Source organism: Uloborus diversus, chromosome 2 (genome assembly GCF_026930045.1).
Source record: "Uloborus diversus isolate 005 chromosome 2, Udiv.v.3.1, whole genome shotgun sequence".
Classification (NCBI taxonomy): Eukaryota; Metazoa; Arthropoda; class Arachnida; order Araneae; family Uloboridae; genus Uloborus; species Uloborus diversus.
The window spans coordinates 76359857-76384053 of NC_072732.1; the positions used below are offsets into that span (position 1 = coordinate 76359857).

The 24197-nt window shown below is 32.5% G+C and overlaps 1 protein-coding gene across 1 annotated transcript in view; it reads right to left on the reverse strand.

The window, feature by feature from the left end:
• Nucleotides 1-1698: 1698 nt before the first annotated feature.
• Nucleotides 1699-24197, reverse strand: part of LOC129235238 (cyclin-dependent kinase 4-like) — a 295787-nt gene continuing 273288 nt past the window's right edge. The window contains exons 7-9 of the mRNA XM_054868948.1: nucleotides 21555-21605; nucleotides 2740-2872; nucleotides 1699-1878 (exon numbers count right to left, since the gene is read on the reverse strand). Of these exons, the coding sequence (XP_054724923.1) occupies nucleotides 1705-1878; nucleotides 2740-2872; nucleotides 21555-21605 (358 nt within the window). The 3' untranslated portion in view covers nucleotides 1699-1704. The remainder of the gene's footprint in view (nucleotides 1879-2739; nucleotides 2873-21554; nucleotides 21606-24197) is intronic.

Sequence of the window (24197 nt, forward strand, 5' to 3'; positions counted from 1 at the left end):
AGTTTTTATTTCCTACCCAAATTTTGTCCGGAACAATCAATGATATGTAGTAATAGTAAAAATTATTCATTAAAAAATATAATGATATATGAGGCAGTGAGAAGCAAAGGAATGTAGGTGGACGTTTTCAAGTTTTGAGTAAAATACGTTACCATGTTAAAGTTGAGATCCTAGGTAGCATGCCCGGATCTACAAATTTTGGGCCCCCCTGCAAAGGCCCAAGGGCGCCCATATAGGGGGGCAAGGGGGAGCTCGAGCTCCCCTTTTGAAATTAGAACTTCCTTGCTTTTGGTGCTTTTTTCTTTTCAAAAATGTAGAAACATTGATTCTCCAGCCATTAATGAATAAGTTATTAAAAATGAAATATTTTAATGACTCTAATCTGTCCTGAAATCGGTTTCCATGGAGAAAATACACTCCTAACCCATGGGGGGAAATCTGAGCCCCCCCTTACAATTTTGCATATGGGCGCCCTTGCCAGGGCCCCATACTGCCTACTGGTTTGGGTTGGGGGCTCCTCAGTGCTCTCCCCCCCCTGCACTGCGGGGCCGGCAAGTACATAGATCGGGGCTTGCTAAGTAGGCTTTCACCGATTTTTTTTTTCTAAATCATGCTGTACAGCAGCTCCTTCAGGGATATGAGTACTATCTCTTGTCCCAAAACAAGGAAAGGTTCTCCTACCATTCGTTCTATTTACCTTCAAGTTTTTAGCTTGGCACCTCCATCCCTTTGCTTCTCACTGTCTCATATAAGAAAAATCAGTCTTGTTAATCATTGTCAACAGAGCACCAGTAGTATACTTAAAATAGTCACAAAAGTTTACAACAGCTATACAAAGATGAACACAGAAATGTTCTCAATTTTAAAATTTTGCAGAATGGTTGAAAATTCTGTATTTTCAACCTTTACAGCCTTTTGCTATTTAACTCATTATTGAACTTGCATGTTTTGCTACAGAACACATTCTCACTTCTTTTTTCTAAAAAATTACTTCCAAACAAATTTTGAAAGCTGCAACATAGTAATTAATTGAGGAGCAACACAATTTAAATTTCTGACATGGAAGCATATGATTGTTTTTGTTTTGCTGTGCTACATAGAAAGATTCAATAATAGTTCGTCTGAGAAAGTTACAAATTAAAAAAAAAGGAAAAATAGACATGTTTATTTAGTAATTATCACAAAGTTATGCAGTCTAGGACAATAAATAATATTTGACACGTTTTGTATGTTTTTTTAAACCATCCATACATATGACTTTGGAAACTACATTACATGTATAAACTTCACACTGCTTGAACAAGTAAAGAAATAACTGAATACGTACAACAAAAACTCGTCGTAAAAATCCCTGCAGTATTCTTCACACCTGTCAAAAATTGCATTTATATATTTTGGTTTCATAAAAACATTAAAAATTGAGTAAAAGTCTCGAAAAATTATTCCATATACAATATGAATATTTGCTAAATTCCTCGGAATGTCAGTCTTTATCAGTATTATTTACAAAAATTTCTCAGCAGTAGCAAAATATATATATTTTTTAGGCTCAAAGATAATGGTAATCGAGCCATTTAGAAACAAATGTATTGCATCTTCAAATGAATACTTTAGTCATGCGGACGCATGACTAAGATTCAAGTCTCTGTCTCGAGTGCTTAATGCACCCAATAATGGTTAATTTGTACCTAAAGGAGACCAAGGTTATTTTCTGTGCGCTGCAGCACTGGTTCCAGGCTCAGTGCCCACAGAAACTGTAGATCTCCTGGGCTTCCTGGCTTTGTATTTTGGCGAATGTAATTCGAAATCTTTGAAGTAATCGTGCTTCAGGGCATCCCTCGCGCAGATTCTTCGAATAGGGTCAAATATGAGCATTTCCTGTAAAGCAGAAAAATGTATCAGTTTAACTGAATGTTTGAAAATACACTCGTCCGGCCCCAAGGGTGACCCATGTCACTGCCTAAAGAAGGTAGAAATCTCTAGAAGGTGGCAAATTGTGAGACTTCAAAATTGAAAAAAGAAAACAAAAAACCCTATAAATATCGTACATATTGTGTGGCATGAAATACACCGCCAGCTCGTTCAATTCCAGCCGAGGACTGCAGTTTCGTGCTTATTAGCACTCATCAGCCCGGCATAAGAGTAACTGAGCTGGAGGTGGAAAACCTCTTAAAGAAGCCTAGAGTGCCAAACAAATGTATTAGATACCAGTTTGTTGAGTACCAACCAGAGTTGGTTGTATGAGTGCTAATAAGCACAAAACTGCAGTCCTCGGCTGGAATTGACCTAGCTGGCGGTGTATTTCATGTATTTCTGCCTTAGCCCTGGCTATAGGGCGGTAACTTACTGAATATATTGTGTGGAGAGAAGTTGAGGCATGACCGTGATAACTTTTACTGTTTGGGGGGAGGGGGGCATTCAGTAAAAAAGGGACATGTTACTGGCACGGATTTGAAATACACTCTTCAATGCTGGATGCTGTTTTTGTCCACAGGGGATTGTGTTAAGTCAAGAAGATAGGGTATAAAAAAGTCGATTCTGCGTTCCGCAGAACATGAATGCTAACTCAAGTAGGAACGCCTGAGCCCAGAGGTCGGTGCACTTTAAAAAATACCAGGAATACAAACTTCAATCAAGTGAGGACAATTAGCAATTCGTGATTGCCAAAAAAAAAAAAAAGAAAGATTCATTGGAATATGTTCATTTATTGATCGGACATGCAAATGAATTACAACATACTTGTAAAAGATCTAAGCCCTCTCGGCTAATTTCTGGTACAAATGACTGTAAGGGCCTTTTTCTGTACATCTTGAACGAAGCCCAAGGCACTGATACTTCGGGCCAGTCCTCTTCATCGGGAGCCCCTAATATCCTAGAAAGAAAGAAAGAAAAAAAAAACTTTAGTTCGTCACTCGGTTGTTTTCTTATAGAGGGAACGCTGGAGATAACAAAAGAAAGTTTTCTCAACGAAGATTCAGAAATGACGATCTGAATCGTGTTTCATCAACAAAATGGCATGTTATTATAGTTTTCCCTGAATGACAATTTGATAAGAGTTTCATTTAACGGAAAAAAAAAGCGCTTATAATACAAAATTATATTTACCCTAATCGAACTTTTGAAAAAATGTACTTATCTACAGAAACTATGGGAAATTCACTATATTTACTTACATGTGTCAAGAGTTTCTATTTTTTAAAAAGCTATTTATTTACACCTACTTTAATTTTTTTGGTCCTTTTACATAGTAAAGGAAGTTTTTCTTTTTTTCGACATCAATAGGTATTGTTTAACTATATCAAATATATTAATTTGTTTAATCTTAATGGTATAGTTTTACCCCGGGTCGGTGCCTTTTTTTGCGTGTGTGTGTGGGGGGGGGGGGGGCATCGTGTACGTAACATTTTTGCTTTTCTTAAGTGTTAATTTTCTGACTTCTTGTGTAATTTTCTTGATTTGGCATTATCATATGACTCTTAGCTCTTAGCTGAATAAGAGGGGGGGGGGGGGGGATGTCCCTATCAGATTTCAATTCTGTTCTTAATTTATTTTCAGTTTAAAGGCTATTTCAATGTCTTTATGGTGTATTTTAAGCATTTTAGCAAGGCTTCTTGAAAAACCTCGCGTTACCTCGGCTTGGCGTCAAAAACTATCGCCTAGCCAAAAAATCGCCCCAATCAGGGGATTATACTAACGTTGTTCCATGTTATTCAACTCCTTTTTGTGATTAAAAAGTGCTGTACAACATGCGTTTATGTTCTACATTGTTACAGAGCTTTGCTTTTACGTTGTTATAGCTTTATATTTACTTTGACACAATTAAATTTTTTAAATACCAAATCATTTAAAGGGATGGATGAATGAGATAAGAAAACGAAAACTTTGTTAACAGGCGACGAGACAACTTGGAATAGAAAAGGCTAAAGATTTTTACGTGTTAACTAACATAAAGACAAAACGAAAAAAAATTATCGAATTCTTTGTAGGAAAGAACTAGTATTGAGAACACACACGCACAGTAGTTAGATATTTCACAGGCTTGAGGAGAGAATAATAAAATAGTCAATGTTTAAAAAAAAAGGCGGATTATTTCGGTTTACCGAATGTAGTATCTAGTCATATGGCATGGATTTAAATGGTAAACAGAAGTTATTCATAAAAACTTCCCTTCTTTTTTCAGTGACACGACAGAGACCTCTCATGTTTTTTGCCATGGCTTGCCAATTTTTCACTCTTATGGTATAAAAATCCTTATCAAGGAATCTACCCATCTGAGGTTAGGATTCACAAAAACTAATTGTTTCAAATTGGTTACTTCGGCAGTAACCGCTTGTTACATCACTCATTCGGATGTATTGCCTTCGTCTCCCAAAAAAATAAAAAGTGAAAAATATCCCTACAATACTCATCTGAATTTGCAGCAGTTCAACCAAATTGCAACTTTTAACTATTATTTTACTAAAAAAACAATTGAAATGTTTTAAATTTATTTTTACCTTGAAAAAAGCAGTTGGTAGAATTTGTTGAGAAAGCCGTTCTAATATAAAATGAAACAATAGTTTGGTAAATGCGCACATCATTTACGTAAACATGTTAGATAAATAGGTATTTTTAATGACTTTGGTTATATCTCGTTATCGGATGTATCTCACTTTGTTTTGTTGTCTCCCGAAGAGTGCGATATAACGAGAGGCGCAAGTACTTGTCACAATAAAAAGAAAAAAAAAAGGCTAAAAATTTCATGCCGCATGCCAGCTTTAATAGTTAACATGGAGTAAAGTGACAAAGAGAGTAAATCAAACTTTTCTTGAAACATTTTTTTTTTCTTTAGTTAAGGGTTACTTATTAGACTTACTCTGACCATATTAGTTTTTTAACACAATAGCTAGACAAAATATATGTTGATAAAACTGGAAAACACTCTAAAGGGACGTAAAGCAAATAATAAGAAAAATGTTCATAACCACAATTTTTTCGTTTATTTTATTTTATTTTAATAGGAGGGCAGTGCAATTCTTTACGCATATTCAATAAACATGTACCACGAATCATTACACATACGAAGGTTATTCGTAAATTAAGGTCCGAATTGCCATACCCAATTGAATGTCGCGCCTGCGTACCGACTCCCGGCATGCCTTGTTCATCAAACGACGCCATTTGGATTTTTATTGATGCAGTGTTCTTTGTACAGTGTCAGTTTAAAATGTTTAAAACAATTGATGAGCCCGCCAAGTGTGAAACACGGTCGGTGATTCTGTTTTTGACGACAAGGAACGTTCCAGCAGCAGATGTGGACTTCTGTTGTCTGGGGTTTTGTTACTGCATGACAATGCCAAACCCCATTCTGCTATTCACACTCAAAATCTGATCAGATCTTTTGGATGGGAACAGATCGACCACCCACCGTACAGTCCGGAATTGGCGCTGAGCCTCCGCTACCTAAAGGAGTTTTTCAGTGGCAAGCGTTTCACCACAGATGACGAGGTGAAAGAAGCAGTTCAAGACTGGTTATCCTCGCAGCCGGCAGACTTCTATGACTTAAGCATACAAAAGCTTGTAGAACGTTAGGACAAATGTTTAAACAAATATGGTGGTAGAAAAATAGAGAAACATGTAAGGAATTAAATAAAAAAGTTTTTGGAAAAAATCTGTGTTTGTTTATTTTTTTTATAAGAAATCGGACCTTACTTTACGAATAACCCTCGTAGTTCGTAGCTTTTGTTAAAATTTGATACACGAAAAGCAACGATACAAATCTGCTACAAATCCATCATGATCTTAGTTCATCGAAATCTCAATCTACAACTGTAATACTCACCCTTTTGTCTTTGAAATATTCTTTCGAAATAAAAAGAATTACGTATACACATTTCAAGCTAAAATGAGCTAAAACATATCATAATACTCACCATTTAACTATCCATTGAATGCAATTTTACAATTAAAAGAGCTATGGAGTAGTTGAAAGAAACCAAAGTGATCTTAGATATATTATACTTACCAATTTAAGATTTTTTGAGTATTCTTCAAATATTAGAAGGACTATTACTATACATACTATATAACTTAATGGCTATAAGATATCAACATTTTACGGGTTCTTGAACATGGTTTCAAGATTAATATTTTAAATCATGTAAAGAATTAGTTTCCGCTTCTCTACAAAAGTTACAAAATGTAAATTTTCACAGAACCCCAGGTCATGTCAATGATACTTAGCAAAAATATTTTGACACCCAAACCGAAACACTAGTGATCTAAAATGAATCGACAAGTAAACATTATAATCTGCATGTAAATTACAGGTAGATCACATGCTAAATAATATGAATTTGCATTTGGTCCCTTAAGAATTCTTGCTGGTCATTAAAAAATCGAGATCCTTCACTAAATTAAAGGGAGCTATAATAGGGAATTCACTATTTCATGGCCCCTCTCGAACATTCTTTTCCAAATTAAGACAATTGGTTGTGAATTGCAAATAAAGTGAGCTAAAGTATGCAACACTCACTATTTCATAGTCTTTTGATATTTTGTAAAGGATTAACATCTGATTGAGTACCAATATAAAGTGAGCTAAAATATATAACACTCACCATTTTATGGACTCTTGAACATTCTTTTGCAATTGAAAGAATTATACACCAGTTTCAACTAAAGTGAGATAAAAAAAATACAGTTCTCACCGTTTTTTGATCTTGAATATTCTTTTATAATGAAAAGAATAATGCATCTATTGCAACTGGTGAGCTATATACATTATGTGAAAAATTACAAAATTAAGAAAACCTTCACAAATTATTAAGATTATGATGAATATGTACCATAATGAACATAAGCTACAGCAAAACTTATGCTGTGGCTTCATTTTTTAAAACGCTGAGTTAATGTTGTGCTAAACTGAGACACAATGATTGGTTCAGAAATATTACAGGGAAGCTATCCAAGCAAGTAAATGTGGGGGAGGGGGTGTGAGTAGCAGAATTGGACGCAAATTATGCGAAATGACTTTGATGCTTCTATGATTCTCACTGGTAAAGGGTAAATGAATATTAATATCAAATTTCATTGCAGTACCATTAAAACGTTGAGTTTCGTAAGTAAAATGCAAGCACAGAACTGATTAAAAAATATTTTAGCTTTATTGTCTTAACGTATTTGATAAAAATATTTAAAAAAAAATAAAGAATAAAAAAAACAGTCTTTAAAACTGCAACTGGAAATTGCTCTAAAAAATGAAAAATAATTTTATTCTTTTAAACATAATTTAAATCGGCTAAAAACGATAGGTAAAACGATGACTAATAATTTATATTTTCTATAATAACCACTCAAAATTAAGAACGAAACATTTAATACCGTTAGACAAATTTTTGTTATCAATATAATGTATGCGATTGCTATTGAAGAATCTGGGTCCATAAAATATTTATATTTGTGATTGAATTAACTCGACGTTAAATCCCGCTTATCACAAATTTGCCATTTCAACTGCGCTTTCGCGCGGACTTTGCTGATTTCAAAAATCTTGCTAAAATTAATTACAAACATTTTAAATTTATTAATAAATACGAAATGGTAATAGATAAAATTAGAAATCACAAAGCTTTCTCTGATTTAGTTTTTAGGCCTCGGTAAAGATTGAGTTTTGAAACTTATTTATTAATGGATTCGGTGTCTGATTTTTCTGCCCCTTTTCAGTGACAAATTTTTAACCTCAGAGGAGCATACTTGAATTTCAACATTTCTAATACAAAGTCGAACCGTCAACTTAAATAAAAATGTATAATACTAAACTGTTTAAGCATAACGCAAACTATCCGCAAAAGACGGATATCTGTACTCATATTCCAATCATTTTTGAAGAACACAACATGTTTTACGTTTATGTTAAATAAATATTACCAAACCAATAAATATTGAAGTGTCATTTTTCTCTTTACATTATATAGATTATCAGTTATTCATATCCGTAGTTTCATATAATATATCACGAAATCGCTGTGAAAATATTCTAATCGCATTCATTAATTTGTTGGTACTCTAGCTCAGCCTAAATATAAACAAGCAACACGAAATCTTAAAGCAGAAAGTCCAAAAAGCTAAGTCCGTGCGCAAGCGCAGTTGAAATGGCAAATTTGTGATAACCGGGATTTAACGTCGAGTATTGAATTAGGGCCAGTCATCATTTTACCTACTGTTCTCCGTCAACTTCAAAAATTATGTTTAAAAGTAGTAGGGGAAGCTGTTGTACCCACGGACGGTTGTATATACGGACGTTGGTCAGGAAATTCCGGGTATCGTCGAGATAGATCCTAATTGGGGTTCAACGTGTATGTCACAACCCTCTCCAGTACCCCAGGAAGTTTCAACGTCATCAAACGAACATTTAAGATTCTATCACATTTTTTCGGTTTTAGTCTAAGTAAAAAAAAAAAAAAAAAACATGAGCAATTTCTTTTTCTTTTTTTCGTCCGTCGTGCATTGTATTTTTCACTTTTTGTTGTAAGTATCATGATTCCCTACATTTTGAAGGTTTTGTTTCTGATTTTTAATGTTGTAAAACTGTGGTCTTGTCGATGTGACTGGCTTGCAAAACCAAAATGGTGTACCTTTGTACCCAAGGACAAATAACCATATGTACATATGGACGGCAATTTTTAGTCTCCTTGGGTCACACGTGAGTCTTCTTACAACGTGAAGTACCTCAAAATGGTGCCTTGTCATCAACATCCGAAATTTGCTTTCAACAATTATGATAAATTTGAAGTAGGGCTTGAAGATATAGTGCTGAAATAACCCCCACCTGTTGTAGGATCTACAGATCGTCAATCCCACCTGTTTTCATTTGAAGTCGACTTTTCTAGATTTTTGTTGGTTTAATCTAAACTGAGTTTTTTTTTTTTTTTTTTTTTTTTGCATTGTGTTAATTTTGGTTCAAGGTTTCAATTTGCATATAAATTGAGGTTATTATGTTGGTACATAGAGAGCTATGATATCATGAATCTAGTTATTTTTTTTGTTTAAAAACGTATTGATTATTCATAACATCATTAACTCTCTTAAGAGTAATAACTTTTTTTAAAGAATTCACTGATGTTAACTATTAAGGAAAATTAAATAAAAAAGGAAAAAACCTTATTTTAATTTTCCAAGTTTAATTTTTGTTGGATATTTTATTTAGTGTTATATTCAATGTATGTTTGAAATATTTCAATATAAAACGGCTTATGAAAATGCATTGAGTATAATTGAGTTCCTCAGACCTATTTATATATTATTGTTTTATATGTCCATGCTACAAAGGCACCTGTGTGTCCGCGGGGTGAACGTGTTGTTGTACCCACGGACAAAAAAGATGCTTTTTAAGAAAAAAAAATTGATTTTGAAAGCTTTGAGATTTTCAACTGTCAAAAATTGCCAAATTAAATGATAAGCTGTAGATTCCGCCAGAAAAATTTCCCGATCGATTATCCATTCCCAGAGACCAGCAAAAATGGAAAAGTAAATTTTGTACATGGGTACAGCAGCTTCCCCTATTGATGTTGTTCCAAAATAAATAAATAAATAAATCATTTTTAGAGCAATTTCCAGCTGCAGTTTTGATGTCAGTTCGATTTTTTTTTCAAAAATATTTTATTTCATTCTTTTTAGTCTAAATGTCTTTCTAAAATTGTATGATGTTACTCTCACGAAACTTTATACAAGTGCAATAATATTAATAATAATAATAAAAAAAAATCTCTATTTAACGCGTCTAAAACAATTTAAGTATAAATTGTTTCCCCCGACTGATTTATATTTTTCACAGTAATACGAGCTACTCGTTATAAAAATCCTATGTCTCCTTACTTTGGCCCAGTTATTTAATTGACATGAAATAACAATCCACAACTAGAGGAATGATAGTGAATGAATTTCATGTTTGTTTTAGAGAACTCTTCATTCAAAATTCTCATTATGACTACTGTTAATATTACCGTTGTACGGCAACAAATTTTTGATTTAATCATATAATAGGAAAATTACATGAAATTTACTGCTTTTTGCCCATAACTTTTTTCTAAAGAACAAATATGAACAATCAAAAGTACAGGATTTAAGTTAGAGCAGCCCCAAGTCATTAAAAAAAAAATATCATCAAAATCGATTCACAAAGTAAGACGTTATGAACTGACATACATACGGTATGAACTGATAATCGCCTTCTTTTTGAAGTCGGTTAAAATGATACTTAGAGATCATTTTCTCTTTTCAGGTATTAAAATACGCTATAAGAATTTTTTTTTTATACTCTTTGTTAAATATGTACCATGATCTTTGAACTTGTAAAAGCTGTTTAAAATCATTCCTTCAATAATTAACTCGCTACAACAGTTCGAGTTAATAACAGTTTTGTTAACTGTTAGTTTTAACAGTTAACAAAATTTATTAACAAAGATGTTGGTAGTAAAAGTTGCCTGTGTGTCGTTTCATGGGCAGAAAAAGTGCCTGTAAGAATGTTTCATTACAGAAGCAGTACTGTTGCTATAAAGCCATATTTACAGGAACAGCATGAGGCGTTATCAAAAACTTCTTTCCACTCAGTTCGTTTCTGAAAGACGTGACAGTAAAAGTAAAAAGAACATTAGTGTCTAATATTTTATTAAATGACCTATTTATCACCTTGAAAGGGATAGCTATCGAAATACGACGATTTTTACAAAATGTATTAAAGAAGATGTTGGTAGTAAAAGTAGCCTGTGTGTCGTTTCACGTGTAGAAAAAGTTCCTGTAAAAATGTTTCATTACAGAAACAGTACTGTTGCTATAAAGCCATATTTACAGGAACAGCATGAGGCGTTATCAAAAACTTCTTTCCACCCAGTTCCTTTCTGAAAGACGTGACAGTAAAAGTAAAAGGAACATTAGTGTCTAATATTTTATTAAATGACCTATTTATCACCTTGAAAGGGATAGCTATCGAAATACGACGATTTTTACAAAATTTATTAACGAAGATGTTGGTAGTAAAAGTTGCCTGTGTGTCGTTTCACGGGCAGAAAAAGTGCCTGTAAGAATGTTTCATTACAGAAACAGTACTGTTGCTATAAAGCCATATTTACAGGAACAGCATGAGGCGTTATCAAAAACTTCTTTCCACTCAGTTCCTTTCTGAAAGACGTGACAGTAAAAGTAAAAGGAACATTAGTGTCTAATATTTTACTAAATGACCTATTATCACCTTGAAAGGGATTATCACCTTGAAAGGGATAGCTATCGAAATACGACGATTTTTACAAAATTTATTAACGAAGATGTTGGTAGTAAAAGTTGCCTGTGTGTCGTTTCACGGGCAGAAAAAGTGCCTGTAAAAATGTTTCATTACAGAAATAGTACTGTTGCTATAAAGCCATATTTACAGGAACAGCATGAGGCGTTATCAAAAACTTCATTCCATTCAGTTCCTTTCTGAAAGACGTGACAGTAAAAGTAAAAGGAACATTAGTGTCTAATATTTTATTAAATGACCTATTTATCACCTTGAAAGGGATAGCTATCAAAATACGACGATTTTTACAAATTTATTAACGAAGATGTTGGTAGTAAAAGTTGCCTGTGTGTCGTTTCACGGGCAGAAAAAGTGCCTGTAAAAATGTTTCATTACAGAAATAGTACTGTTGCTATAAAGCCATATTTACAGGAACAGCATGAGGCGTTATCAAAAACTTCATTCCACTCAGTTCCTTTCTGAAAGACGTGACAGTAAAAGTAAAAGGAACATTAGTGTCTAATATTTTATTAAATGACCTATTTATCACCTTGAAAGGGATAGCTATCGAAATACGACGATTTTTACAAAATTTATTAACGAAGATGTTGGTAGTAAAAGTTGCCTGTGTGTCGTTTCACGGGCAGAAAAAGTGCCTGTAAGAATGTTTCATTACAGAAACAGTACTGTTGCTATAAAGCCATATTTACAGGAACAGCATGAGGCGTTATCAAAAACTTCTTTCCACTCAGTTCCTTTCTGAAAGACGTGACAGTAAAAGTAAAAGGAACATTAGTGTCTAATATTTTATTAAATGACCTATTTATCACCTTGAAAGGGATAGCTATCGAAATACGACGATTTTTACAAAATTTATTAACGAAGATGTTGGTAGTAAAAGTTGCCTGTGTGTCGTTTCACGGGCAGAAAAAGTGCCTGTAAGAATGTTTCATTACAGAAACAGTACTGTTGCTATAAAGCCATATTTACAGGAACAGCATGAGGCGTTATCAAAAACTTCATTCCATTCAGTTCCTTTCTGAAAGACGTGACAGTAAAAGTAAAAGGAACATTAGTGTCTAATATTTTATTAAATGACCTATTTATCACCTTGAAAGGGATAGCTATCGAAATACGACGATTTTTACAAAATTTATTAACGAAGATGTTGGTAGTAAAAGTTGCCTGTGTGTCGTTTCACGGGCAGAAAAAGTGCCTGTAAGAATGTTTCATTACAGAAACAGTACTGTTGCTATAAAGCCATATTTACAGGAACAGCATGAGGCGTTATCAAAAACTTCATTCCATTCAGTTCCTTTCTGAAAGACGTGACAGTAAAAGTAAAAGGAACATTAGTGTCTAATATTTTATTAAATGACCTATTTATCACCTTGAAAGGGATAGCTATCGAAATACGACGATTTTTACAAAATTTATTAACGAAGATGTTGGTAGTAAAAGTTGCCTGTGTGTCGTTTCACGGGCAGAAAAAGTGCCTGTAAGAATGTTTCATTACAGAAACAGTACTGTTGCTATAAAGCCATATTTACAGGAACAGCATGAGGCGTTATCAAAAACTTCTTTCCACTCAGTTCCTTTCTGAAAGACGTGACAGTAAAAGTAAAAGGAACATTAGTGTCTAATATTTTACTAAATGACCTATTTATCACCTTGAAAGGGATAGCTATCGAAATACGACGATTTTTACAAAATTTATTAACGAAGATGTTGGTAGTAAAAGTTGCCTGTGTGTCGTTTCACGGGCAGAAAAAGTGCCTGTAAAAATGTTTCATTACAGAAATAGTACTGTTGCTATAAAGCCATATTTACAGGAACAGCATGAGGCGTTATCAAAAACTTCATTCCATTCAGTTCCTTTCTGAAAGACGTGACAGTAAAAGTAAAAGGAACATTAGTGTCTAATATTTTATTAAATGACCTATTTATCACCTTGAAAGGGATAGCTATCAAAATACGACGATTTTTACAAATTTATTAACGAAGATGTTGGTAGTAAAAGTTGCCTGTGTGTCGTTTCACGGGCAGAAAAAGTGCCTGTAAAAATGTTTCATTACAGAAATAGTACTGTTGCTATAAAGCCATATTTACAGGAACAGCATGAGGCGTTATCAAAAACTTCATTCCACTCAGTTCCTTTCTGAAAGACGTGACAGTAAAAGTAAAAGGAACATTAGTGTCTAATATTTTATTAAATGACCTATTTATCACCTTGAAAGGGATAGCTATCGAAATACGACGATTTTTACAAAATTTATTAACGAAGATGTTGGTAGTAAAAGTTGCCTGTGTGTCGTTTCACGGGCAGAAAAAGTGCCTGTAAGAATGTTTCATTACAGAAACAGTACTGTTGCTATAAAGCCATATTTACAGGAACAGCATGAGGCGTTATCAAAAACTTCTTTCCACTCAGTTCCTTTCTGAAAGACGTGACAGTAAAAGTAAAAGGAACATTAGTGTCTAATATTTTACTAAATGACCTATTTATCACCTTGAAAGGGATAGCTATCGAAATACGACGATTTTTACAAAATTTATTAACGAAGATGTTGGTAGTAAAAGTTGCCTGTGTGTCGTTTCACGGGCAGAAAAAGTGCCTGTAAAAATGTTTCATTACAGAAATAGTACTGTTGCTATAAAGCCATATTTACAGGAACAGCATGAGGCGTTATCAAAAACTTCATTCCATTCAGTTCCTTTCTGAAAGACGTGACAGTAAAAGTAAAAGGGACATTAGTGTCTAATATTTTATTAAATGACCTATTTATCACCTTGAAAGGGATAGCTATCAAAATACGACGATTTTTACAAATTTATTAACGAAGATGTTGGTAGTAAAAGTTGCCTGTGTGTCGTTTCACGGGCAGAAAAAGTGCCTGTAAAAATGTTTCATTACAGAAATAGTACTGTTGCTATAAAGCCATATTTACAGGAACAGCATGAGGCGTTATCAAAAACTTCATTCCACTCAGTTCCTTTCTGAAAGACGTGACAGTAAAAGTAAAAGGAACATTAGTGTCTAATATTTTATTAAATGACCTATTTATCACCTTGAAAGGTATAGTTTTTAAAAATTCGACGATTTTTACAAAATTGATTAACGAAGATGTTGGTAGTAAAAGTTGCCTGTGTGTCGTTTCACGAGCGGAAAAAGTGCCTGTAAAAATGTTTCACTACAGAAACAGTACTGTTGCTATAAAACCAAATTTACAGGAACAGCATGAGGCGTTATCAAAAACTTCTTTCCACTCAGTTCGTTTCTGAAAGACGTAACAGTAAAAGTAAAAAGAACATCAGTGTCTAATATTTTATTAAATGACCTATTTATCACCTTGAAAGGGATAGCTAGGGTCAGGTAGGGTAAAATGGGTAGTGAGGTAAAATGGGTAGTCAAAATATTTGGTTTTAAAAACAAATCATTTTAAATTAAATTTGCCTTTTTTTGAGTGGGACATTATACTTTGCTGTTCTGAATTCTATTTCACAAAATATATTTTATCAATAGATTATTTTTTAGTGAAAGGTAACACTTTGAATTGAAGTAGATAAATTCAAGCCGCTTGTTGTCTACTTAAACTTCTATCTCCAGCTCCTGATTTTTGAGAAATTTTTATTACTGTGTCATAATATCTTTAGTTGGACATTTTTGTTGCTGCTTCAACTTACAGGGAAGAAAAAAAAATTTTTTCTATTTTTAATTTCATATTTTGAAAATGGGGTAAAATGGGTATATGGTTCGGCTTATCATTCCAGCAAGTTGTTTTAAAAGATACAGCATATTTTCCTTTAAATGAATATTAATTCATTTGTGGTTAATTTAAAATGATTGGAACATAAAAGTATGCAATGTCATGACTTTATAAAATAAACTTCGTTCCATCATAATAAATAATAAGAATCCAACGGTATACTTATTCTAGAGTTTGTGTGCACTTGCGCACAAAATAACCATTTCCTCAGAATATGCTGGGCCCAGCCTGTTGCTGGTCGTCACATTTGTATTTGATTGCAATCAGATGCTACCAATTTCTCTAATGTTCCTTTAAATTCTCAGAACACATCTTCGTTTCAATCCGAAAAATATACATCACAAAGCACGATTTCGTCACCTTATAAAGATTTGAAAAGTGCAATATTGTCTGAAATTTCAACAAGAGCTTCAGATTTGACAACTACCTGTATGAGTTATTTAAAACAACTTAAATGTATGCTGGCAAATACAGGAAGTATTGACAAATATGTTTTAGAAAGACTAAGAGTTGAAAGTGAAAAAAATAATGAATTAAAAAACAAGAAAATAGAAAATAGAGGAAAAAGAAAGTTTCCATTCAGAAGAAGTATCTGGAATTGAAACTGATAAAAATATACTTATGAAGCAAAGTTTAACCACAGGTGATTGGGTATAAATATTATACTTAGAGCAAACAAGCAAGGAAGAATTTATTGGCAAATATATAGCTGTTGAGGGAAAGAATGAGATTTTTATGAGATGAAATATTTTTAAAAAACCCATATGGGGGATTTTTTTTATTTTTCCTGATATAGACGACATGAATTTCATTGAAAAACAGCAAATAATAAAAAAAATTAATGAGCCAGAATTTAACAATAGAGGCCATTACTTTTTTAAAGAATGACAAGTATGGATGTCATTGTATATGGATGCATTGAAAGAAACCTTATTAATATTTTGTCAAATTTACTGTTTGCACTATTTTTTTATAAATTAAATAGTTAAATTTTGTTAACTGACTCTTAAGTCTATATTATCACACTGCAATGAACAAATAGTATGCTTTTTTATCACTTCTTAGATTTAATACCCATTTTACCCTACAGGCTACCCATTTTCACCTGCGTGGTGTAAAATGGGTATAGAACATATAGTCATAAACATTCCTCTCAAAAATAAATTTGTATCAAATTATGTATGAAAATCATTTAATTCTACTCACAACATATGTAATGTATACATAAAAGAAAAAAAAAATAGAAACAACATAGTTTGGCAAAAATATTTGAGTCAAAATCCAAAAGTAGGCTATTGTATACCCATTTAACCCCACCTGACCCTATCGAAATACGACGATTTTTACAAAATTTATTAACGAAGATTTTGGTAATAAAAGTTGCCTGTGTGTCGTTTCACGGGTAGAAAAAGTGCCTGTAAAAATGTTTCATTACAGAAACAGTACTGTTGCTATAAAGCCATATTTACAGGAACAGCATGAGGCGTTATCAAAAACTTCTTTCCACTCAGTTCCTTTCTGAAAGACGTGACAGTAAAAGTAAAAGGAACATTAGTGTCTAATATTTTATTAAATGACCTATTAATCACCTTGAAAGGGATAGCTATCGAAATACGACGATTTTTACAAAATTTATTAACGAAGATGTTGGTAGTAAAAGTTGCCTGTGTGTCGTTCCACGGGCAGAAAAAGTGCCTGTAAAAATGTTTCATTACAGAAACAGTACTGTTGCTATAAAGCCATATTTACAGGAACAGCATGAGGCGTTATCAAAAACTTCTTTCCACTCAGTTCCTTTCTGAAAGACGTGACAGTAAAAGTAAAAGGAACATTAGTGTCTAATATTTTACTAAATGACCTATTTATCACCTTGAAAGGGATAGCTATCAAAATACGACAATTTTTAAAAAATTGATTAACGAAGATGTTGGTAGTGAAAGTTGCCTGTGTGTCGTTTCACGGGCAGAAAAAGTGCCTGTAAGAATGTTTCATTACAGAAACAGTACTGTTGCTATAAAGCCATATTTACAGGAACAGCATGAGACGTTATCAAAAACTTCTTTCCACTCAGTTCCTTTCTGAAAGACGTGACAGTAAAAGTAAAAGGAACATTAGTGTCTAATATTTTACTAAATGACCTATTTATCACCTTGAAAGGGATAGCTATCAAAATACGACAATTTTTACAAAATTTATTAACGAAGATGTTGGTAGTAAAAGTTGCCTGTGTGTCGTTTCACGGGCAGAAAAAGTGCCTGTAAAAATGTTTCATTACAGAAACAGTACTGTTGCTATAAAGCCATATTTACAGGAACAGCATGAGGCGTTATCAAAAACTTCTTTCCACTCAGTTCCTTTCTGAAAGACGTGACAGTAAAAGTAAAAGGAACATTAGTGTCTAATATTTTACTAAATGACCTATTTATCACCTTGAAAGGGATAGCTATCGAAATACGACGATTTTTACAAAATTTATTAACGAAGATGTTGGTAGTAAAAGTTGCCTGTGTGTCGTTTCACGGGCAGAAAAAATGCCTGTAAAAATGTTTCATTACAGAAACAGTACTGTTGCTATAAAGCCATATTTACAGGAACAGCATGAGGCGTTATCAAAAACTTCTTTCCACTCAGTTCCTTTCTGAAAGACGTGACAGTAAAAGTAAAAGGAACATTAGTGTCTAGTGTCTAATATTTTATTAAATGATCTATTTATCACCTTGAAAGGGATGGCTATCGAAATACGTCGATTTTAACAAAATTTATTAACGAAAATGTTGGTAGCAAATGTTGCCTGTGTGTCGTTTCACGAGCGGAAAAAGTGCCTGTAAAAATGTTTCACTACAGAAACAGTACTGTTGCTATAAAACCAAATTTACAGGAACAGCATGAGGCGTTATCAAAAACTTCTTTCCACTCAGTTCGTTTCTGAAAGACGTAACAGTAAAAGTAAAAAGAACATCAGTGTCTAATATTTTATTAAATGACCTATTTATCACCTTGAAAGGGATAGCTAGGGTCAGGTAGGGTAAAATGGGTAGTCAAAATATTTGGTTTTAAAAACAAATCATTTTAAATTAAATTTGCCTTTTTTTGAGTGGGACATTATACTTTGCTGTTCTGAATTCTATTTCACAAAATATATTTTATCAATAGATTATTTTTTAGTGAAAGGTAACACTTTGAATTGAAGTAGATAAATTCAAGCCGCTTGTTGTCTACTTAAACTTCTATCTCCAGCTCCTGATTTTTGAGAAATTTTTATTACTGTGTCATAATATCTTTAGTTGGACATTTTTGTTGCTGCTTCAACTTACAGGGAAGAAAAAAAAATTTTTTCTATTTTTAATTTCATATTTTGAAAATGGGGTAAAATGGGTATATGGTTCGGCTTATCATTCCAGCAAGTTGTTTTAAAAGATACAGCATATTTTCCTTTAAATGAATATTAATTCATTTGTGGTTAATTTAAAATGATTGGAACATAAAAGTATGCAATGTCATGACTTTATAAAATAAACTTCGTTCCATCATAATAAATAATAAGAATCCAACGGTATACTTATTCTAGAGTTTGTGTGCACTTGCGCACAAAATAACCATTTCCTCAGAATATGCTGGGCCCAGCCTGTTGCTGGTCGTCACATTTGTATTTGATTGCAATCAGATGCTACCAATTTCTCTAATGTTCCTTTAAATTCTCAGAACACATCTTCGTTTCAATCCGAAAAATATACATCACAAAGCACGATTTCGTCACCTTATAAAGATTTGAAAAGTGCAATATTGTCTGAAATTTCAACAAGAGCTTCAGATTTGACAACTACCTGTATGAGTTATTTAAAACAACTTAAATGTATGCTGGCAAATACAGGAAGTATTGACAAATATGTTTTAGAAAGACTAAGAGTTGAAAGTGAAAAAAATAATGAATTAAAAAACAAGAAAATAGAAAATAGAGGAAAAAGAAAGTTTCCATTCAGAAGAAGTATCTGGAATTGAAACTGATAAAAATATACTTATGAAGCAAAGTTTAACCACAGGTGATTGTGTATAAATATTATACTTAGAGCAAACAAGCAAGAAAGAATTTATTGGCAAATATATAGCTGTTGAGGGAAAGAATGAGATTTTTATGAGATGAAATATTTTTAAAAAACCCAGATGGGGGATTTTTTTATTTTTCCTGATATAGACGACATGAATTTCATTGAAAAACAGCAAATAAAAAAAATTAATGAGCCAGAATTTAACAATAGAGGCCATTACTTTTTTAAAGAATGACAAGTATGGATGTCATTGTATATGGATGCATTGAAAGAAACCTTATTAATATTTTGTCAAATTTACTGTTTGCAGTATTTTTTTATAAATTAAATAGTTAAATTTTGTTAACTGACTATTAAGTCTATATTATCACACTGCAATGAACAAATAGTATGCTTTTTTATCACTTCTTAGACTTCAATACCCATTTTACCCTACAAGCTACCCATTTTCACCTGCGTGGGGTAAAATGGGTATAGAAAACATATAATCATAAACATTCCTCTCAAAAATAAATTTGTATCAAATTATGTATGAAAATCATTTAATTCTACTCACAACATATGTAATGTATACATAAAAGAAAAAAATTAGAAACAACATAGTTTGGCAAAAATATTTGAGTCAAAATCCAAAAGTAGGCTATTGTATACCCATTTAACCCCACCTGACCCTATCGAAATACGACGATTTTTACAAAATTTATTAACGAAGATTTTGGTAATAAAAGTTGCCTGTGTGTCGTTTCACGGGTAGAAAAAGTGCCTGTAAAAATGTTTCATTACAGAAACAGTACTGTTGCTATAAAGCCATATTTACAGGAACAGCATGAGGCGTTATCAAAAACTTCTTTCCACTCAGTTCCTTTCTGAAAGACGTGACAGTAAAAGTAAAAGGAACATTAGTGTCTAATATTTTATTAAATGACCTATTTATCACCTTGAAAGGGATAGCTATTGAAATACGACGATTTTTACAAAATTTATAAACGAAGATGTTGGTAGTAAAAGTTGCCTGTGTGTCGTTTCACGGGTAGAAAAAGTGCCTGTAAAAATGTTTCATTACAGAAACAGTACTGTTGCTATAAAGCCATATTTACAGGAACAGCATGAGGCGTTATCAAAAACTTCTTTCCACTCAGTTCCTTTCTGAAAGACGTGACACTAAAAGTAAAAGGAACATTAGTGTCTAATATTTTATTAAATGACCTATTTATCACCTTGAAAGGGATAGCTATTGAAATACGACGATTTTTACAAAATTTATTAACAAAGATGTTGGTAGTAAAAGTTGCCTGTGTGTCGTTTCACGGGTAGAAAAAGTGCCTGTAAAAATGTTTCATTACAGAAACAGTACTGTTGCTATAAAGCCATATTTACAGGAACAGCATGAGGCGTTATCAAAAACTTCTTTCCACTCAGTTCCTTTCTGAAAGACGTGACACTAAAAGTAAAAGGAACATTAGTGTCTAATATTTTATTAAATGACCTATTTATCACCTTGAAAGGGATAGCTATCGAAATAACGAAGATTTTTACAAAATTTATTAACAAAGATGTTGGTAGTAAAAGTTGCCTGTGTGTCGTTTCACGGGCAGAAAAAGTGCCTGTAAAAATGTTTCATTACAGAAACAGTACTGTTGCTATAAAGCCATATTTACAGGAACAGCATGAGGCGTTATCAAAAACTTCTTTCCACCCAGTTCCTTTCTGAAAGACGTGACAGTAAAAGTAAAAGGAACATTAGTGTCTAATATTTTATTAAATGATCTATTTATCACCTTGAAAGGAATGGCTATCGAAATACATCGATTTTTACAAAATTTATTAACGAAGATGTTGGTAGTAAATGTTGCCTGTGTGTCGCTTCACAGGCGGAAAAAGTGCTTGTAAAAATGTTTCACTGCAGAAACAGTACTGTTGCTATAAAACCAAATTTACAGGAACAGCATGAGGCGTAATCAAAAACTTCTTCCAGTCCACAAACCTAATGATTAATTTTTAAGTCAAATAATTATAGTAAAACGTTACTTCTGAATTTTTTCTTACGTTTTCTCACAAAATATTATTAATCCCTTCATATTTTAAGTAATTAAATAATTCTAAACATTTTAAAGAGATGTACTGAAAGTGTTGTTACTAAATTTACTGTTTAAATTATTCCAAACAAATCTGCAATGTGGCGTTATAAATGGAATAAAGAATGGTTAAAATTGCTGAAATATAAATCACAACAATGTCACATAATACTAGTATTTCTGTTCTTACTTTTTTTTTTAAACAAGAAAGAAAAGTACATGTTGGTTTTCGCCCATAATAAGTTATTTACAAAAAAAATAAAATAAATAAATAAATAAATAAATAAAAAATAAATAAATAAATAAATTAAATTAAATTAAATTACATTAAAAAAAATACATTTGGAAAAAGTTTCATCAGATTTTGAAACACACTTTGAAAGTCAATTTAGTAAAAAATAATTTTACGTACTCGAATATTTTCCGCAGCTGGTCAACTTCGGATGAGCCGCAAAACAAAGGCCTTAAAAACAATTATTTACATTTTAAACATTGCCTAAAATAAACAAAACATAAAAGAACACATATAATTCAAAGAATTGGGTCAATCATTGGGAAAGGAAAGATTGCGACCATTTAGAACCACTTATTCTAAATAACAAATGTACGAACAGAATGATTCACGCTTACCGGAATATAAAATTGTAATCATTTGTGCCAAAACTTCAATTCGATGTCTATTCAGTAAACATCATTGAATTTCCAAAGTTTAATTTTAGAGTGAGATGTTATGCACTTTTATATTGAGACATCCTTTGTTTCACAATTAACGGAATATGAAATTTTAATAATTTATGCCAATACTTCAATGCGATGTCTCTTTGGCCTCATTGCATTTCCAAAGTTTCATTTTAGAGTGAGATGTTATGCACTTTCATTGAGGCATCCTTTCTTTGAAAATCAATGGAATATTAAATTTTAATAATTTATGCAAATACTTCAATGCGATGTCTCTTTCGCCTCACTGCACGTCCAAAGTTTCATTTTTGAGTCAGATGTTATGCACTTATGCACTTTTATTGAGACATCCTTTTCCATTATTAGTTATTGTGGCAACAAAATTCATTTTCTATCAAGACTGACTTAAGTTCACAGGCCATTTTTCACTCATAATTTTTATTTATATACAGTAGAACTCCAAACATTCGAACTCCTACTAACCGAACCGCTTTCTGAAATTCAGGGGAAAAAAATAAGGAAACGTACTGCTATTTGCAAAATAAAGATTTTTTTCATGCGCTACTCCCTCCGCGGAGTTAGTCAAACAGTTTTCTTCGACAGAGATATTCTCATCTCTGTCATCAAAATTTTCATCTCTAAAATCTATTTTGCTCATTTTTAAGAAGATCTCCATATTGATTTTTCAAAATTTCTTAGACCCCCCTCCCGAAATGAAATCCTTGCTACGCCACTGATTGGACTCCCTCCGAAATGAAATCCTGGCTACGCCACTGCCCACAGAGTATGCCATCCAGATTTACCCAACTTTCCGAAAACTTGACAGCATACAAGAGAACCATTATACTAAAATTTGAAGCCAAAATTTTGAAAATTTGATGCAATATGAAGGTTTAAAGCAATTAAATTTTCATCGGGCATGCGCGAAAGATAGCAATTTTTAACCTTCATAATTTAAAACCCAGGTAAATCCCCTAACTCCGAATAAAAATTCAGTTCAATATCTTAAAAATTTTGAAAGATATCAGCCATCTAATGAGCCGAGTTTCAATAACCCAAGGATGCGCAACGAATACAATTATTTTATTTAATGTCAAGTATGACAAGTTAAATGTTAAGTTTTAATTAACGTTAAGTATGATACAATAATTGAACAAACAATAAACTTTAAACGCGTGGGAAGCTTCATATCAGTTGCCGTAAATTTATTCTATTTTTTATCCTTGCAAAAATGTAAATGGACAGCACCACACGCTTTTTTACATTAAATTTTATTATTTAATCAATTATTTTAACATGTAAAGAATGTTTTTTAGTTTTTAGTTCGCACTGCTGAAAAAACACAAAGCCTGTTTTTTTTCTTTTTTTTTTCCAGTTTTTTAAACTTCCATTGTATTTTTTTATTTTTTATGCTTCCATTTTTTTTACATTAGTTGAATTTTTTGCATTTTAGTCGCTTTTAGGCTGAAATAGTAGTAGTTTTTTTTACAAAATAGTCGTTTTTGTCTTAATTTAGGCTAAAATAGTCGTCATAGTCTGAAACACTTCAAAATAGTCGCAATAGTCGCTTTTTTAGTCGGCAGTGGCAGCCCTGTAATGTACAGCACTTTTAAGGAGACTTAATAAGTAAAAGAGTTGCCTTTTCATTTGATTAATTGAAAGCACTTTTTCTTTAAAAATAGCTACATTCAATACATACACACATTAATCAAAGACGCTTTATAAGAGGAAATCCAATCAGACGAATTTTTGACTATCCAAAAGGGGTCATCCCAATTGATTCCGATAGTTGGAGTGCTACTGCATTTTTTAATGTAATATTACTGTGAAACCTGTGTATAACAATACTGTGTATAACAATAAACCTGTCTATAGCGATTTTTTCCTTGGTCCCAGCAAAATGTCAGCATAAATAATCAAACTATCTATAACAATAACCTGTCCATAACAATATTTTTTTTAGGTCGCAACAGTATCGTTGTAGACAGGTTTTGCTGTATACATCTTGAATAGATTCAGAATTTTCACTGCAAACAGAAAGTATTTTTATCAGCACCACCAGAGCTTTTTATTTATGTTAGAAAAACTTAGAACAAAAGTTTGAGATTTAAAGATATTGCGAATAAAAATATCCGATTTATGTACAAGTTCTTCACTGAGGTATTTTAAAAGAGTTAAAATACTAAACAGGCAAATGTAAATATCTAGGTTATTTCTCATTTTATAGTAAGCTTTTAAACTGTGGTACTAAATTATTCATTTAAGCTTTAATTCGCTTCTTGCTGAAGTTTGATAAAAACAGCAAATTTCCAGAACTCTGGAAGCTCTAACGAAAAAAATATGCATAGTGAAATCCTGTTACACCGAATATCAAAAT